Source organism: Nestor notabilis, unplaced genomic scaffold (genome assembly GCF_000696875.1).
Source record: "Nestor notabilis isolate BGI_N333 unplaced genomic scaffold, ASM69687v1 scaffold25850, whole genome shotgun sequence".
NCBI lineage: Eukaryota > Metazoa > Chordata > Aves > Psittaciformes > Psittacidae > Nestor > Nestor notabilis.
This window is the reverse complement of record NW_009911912.1, coordinates 273-2,312: the sequence shown is the minus strand read 5'-3', so window position 1 is coordinate 2,312 and position 2,040 is coordinate 273. Positions and strand designations below refer to the sequence as shown.

Sequence of the window (2,040 nt, the reverse complement as noted above, 5' to 3'; positions counted from 1 at the left end):
TAGGGGGCAAAAAGGGGTGTTTGAGGGGATAAAGAGGGGTGTTTTGGGGTCTGGGGCGACAAAATGAAGGGTTTGGGGGGTAAAAAAGGGGAGTGAGGGGCAAAAAGGAGGTTTGGGGGACAGAAAAGGGGGTTTGAAGGACAGAAGGGAGTTTGAGGGGGGCAAAATTAGGGGTTTGGGGACAAAAACCAGGGTCTGGAGGGGCAAAAAGGGGGGTGGGTGATAAAATGGGACACAAAAGGGGGGTTGAAGGACAGAAATGGGGCTTGAGGGGACAAAACAGGAGGGTTGGGGGACAAAAAGTGGGAGTTTGGGGGGAAAAAAGGCATTCTGGGGGGTGAAAAAGGTGGGTTTGGCTTCACCTGAGGCCGGCTCCGGCGGCATATGGAAGGGAAGCGGCACCCCCTGTGGAGAAACCATCAGTTGCCTCAAAACTCCCTTTTTCATCCCAAAACCAGCCCCACTGGGGGGACTCCCCCATCACCTCATAGAGTTTAGAGACCATCATCCTCCTCCCGGTGCTGTTGGTCCCCTCCAGCGCCACCACCTGCAGGCAGGGGAGCAACCAGAGGTGAGGAGAAGTGGGGTGAGGAAGGCCTGGGGGGGTCCCGGCCCCCCAAAACCCCACCTGGCCTGGGAAAAGGGAATATTCCCTCAGCTCCGAGAGGTCCAGATGGACTTGGCCACCGGAGGAGTGTTCCTGGTCACCCTCCAGCACCACGGACTTGGCGTTGAGCTTCCCGTTGGCATCGCAGCTGATCTGGCCCAGCATGGTCACTGGTTCCTGTGGGCCAACAGCAGCCCCAAACCAGTTGGTTTCACCCCAAAACCACCACGAGGACGCCCTCGGAATGGTGCTGACGGGTTCACCTGTGCCGGGAGCGACACGGAGGCGAAGTCCTCGAGGTGATGGTGACTCTTGAGTGCGTCGCCGAGCTCCTCGATCCTCCACAACAACACTACGGGGTGAGAACAGGCGTTGGTTACACCCCACTGGTTGGGGGGTCACCTCCCCACATCCCACCCCGCTTCCAGGCGTCACCTTCCCGGATGGTAAATATTTTTTGGAACATGAATTTGTAGCTTTTGGTCAAGTTTTCCTCCGGAGAACCGAAGAGTCGCAGGGTACAACCGCGGCCACCGCGCCCGCTCCAGGAGGGACCTTGGCTGGAGCCGAAGGAAGCCACCACCTCGCCGCGGCTGCTGCGTGCGCTGTACTTCTGCGAGGGGGTGACACTGAGGGGACAACAGGCAGAGTGAGGGGGACAACAGGCAGAGTGAGGGGACAACCCCGCTCTGGCCCCGCTCTCAGGGGGTTACCTTGGGGAGAAGCTGCTGGGGGAGAAAAGCGCGTAGGGGCTGCGGGAAGAGAGGCTCCGCTTGGGCCGTGGCGTCTCCGGTGTGGAATTGGGGCGTTTCTGGGAATTCTGGAGGAAAATACACCCATAAAGGTTTTGGTGCAGGGTTTGAGGCAGGCGGGGGCAGGTTTGGGGGTGAAGGTGGTGGTGCACACCTTGGATGGTGTGGTGTAGGCATCCAGCAGCTCATCCTCCTCTTCCTCGTCAAGGCTATCGGCTTGTTAATGAGCACCCAAAGCTCTTGTTTAGGGGGGGACACCCCCCAACACCCCCCAAGCTGTTAATTCCTCCCCTTAAGTAGAAGGGGGAACAACTTAACGCCCTGTTTCTTTATAGGAACCACCCCAAATCCATTGGGATACAGCTCCTGGAGAGAGTGGACGTCGTGGAGGACGCTGTAGCGGTTGTCCCTCTTCTGGGAGGCTCTGCTGCTCCGCTTGATGAGGACCTGGAGCAGGAAGAGGAGGAGGAAGAGGGGTGAGTGTCATCACCCACTGGCTTCTCCTGGGGGTGATGGGGATATTGGGGACCCCCCACCTCGTGCTCGAAGGTGTCGAGGCTGTTGCTGGAGAGCTCAACGCCGAAGTTCTTGCTGGTGACAAAGGCCAACAGCTCGTTGGCCAACGCCACCGGGCCCAGGCCGTGGGTCAGGCACAGCTCCACCACTGCGGGGAGGGGTGGT

The 2,040-nt window shown here is 59.2% G+C and overlaps 1 protein-coding gene across 1 annotated transcript in view; it reads right to left on the bottom strand.

The window, feature by feature from the left end:
• Positions 1-2,023, bottom strand: part of POLA2 (polymerase (DNA directed), alpha 2, accessory subunit) — a gene marked incomplete at its 5' end in the record, with an annotated part of 7,689 nt that extends 5,666 nt beyond the window's left edge. The window contains 9 exons of the mRNA XM_010016994.1: positions 363-405; positions 485-547; positions 629-784; positions 871-959; positions 1,043-1,236; positions 1,321-1,427; positions 1,514-1,568; positions 1,721-1,806; positions 1,896-2,023. Of these exons, the coding sequence (XP_010015296.1) occupies positions 363-405; positions 485-547; positions 629-784; positions 871-959; positions 1,043-1,236; positions 1,321-1,427; positions 1,514-1,568; positions 1,721-1,806; positions 1,896-2,023 (921 nt within the window). The remainder of the gene's footprint in view (positions 1-362; positions 406-484; positions 548-628; positions 785-870; positions 960-1,042; positions 1,237-1,320; positions 1,428-1,513; positions 1,569-1,720; positions 1,807-1,895) is intronic.
• Between the last annotated feature and the right edge of the window lie 17 nt (positions 2,024-2,040).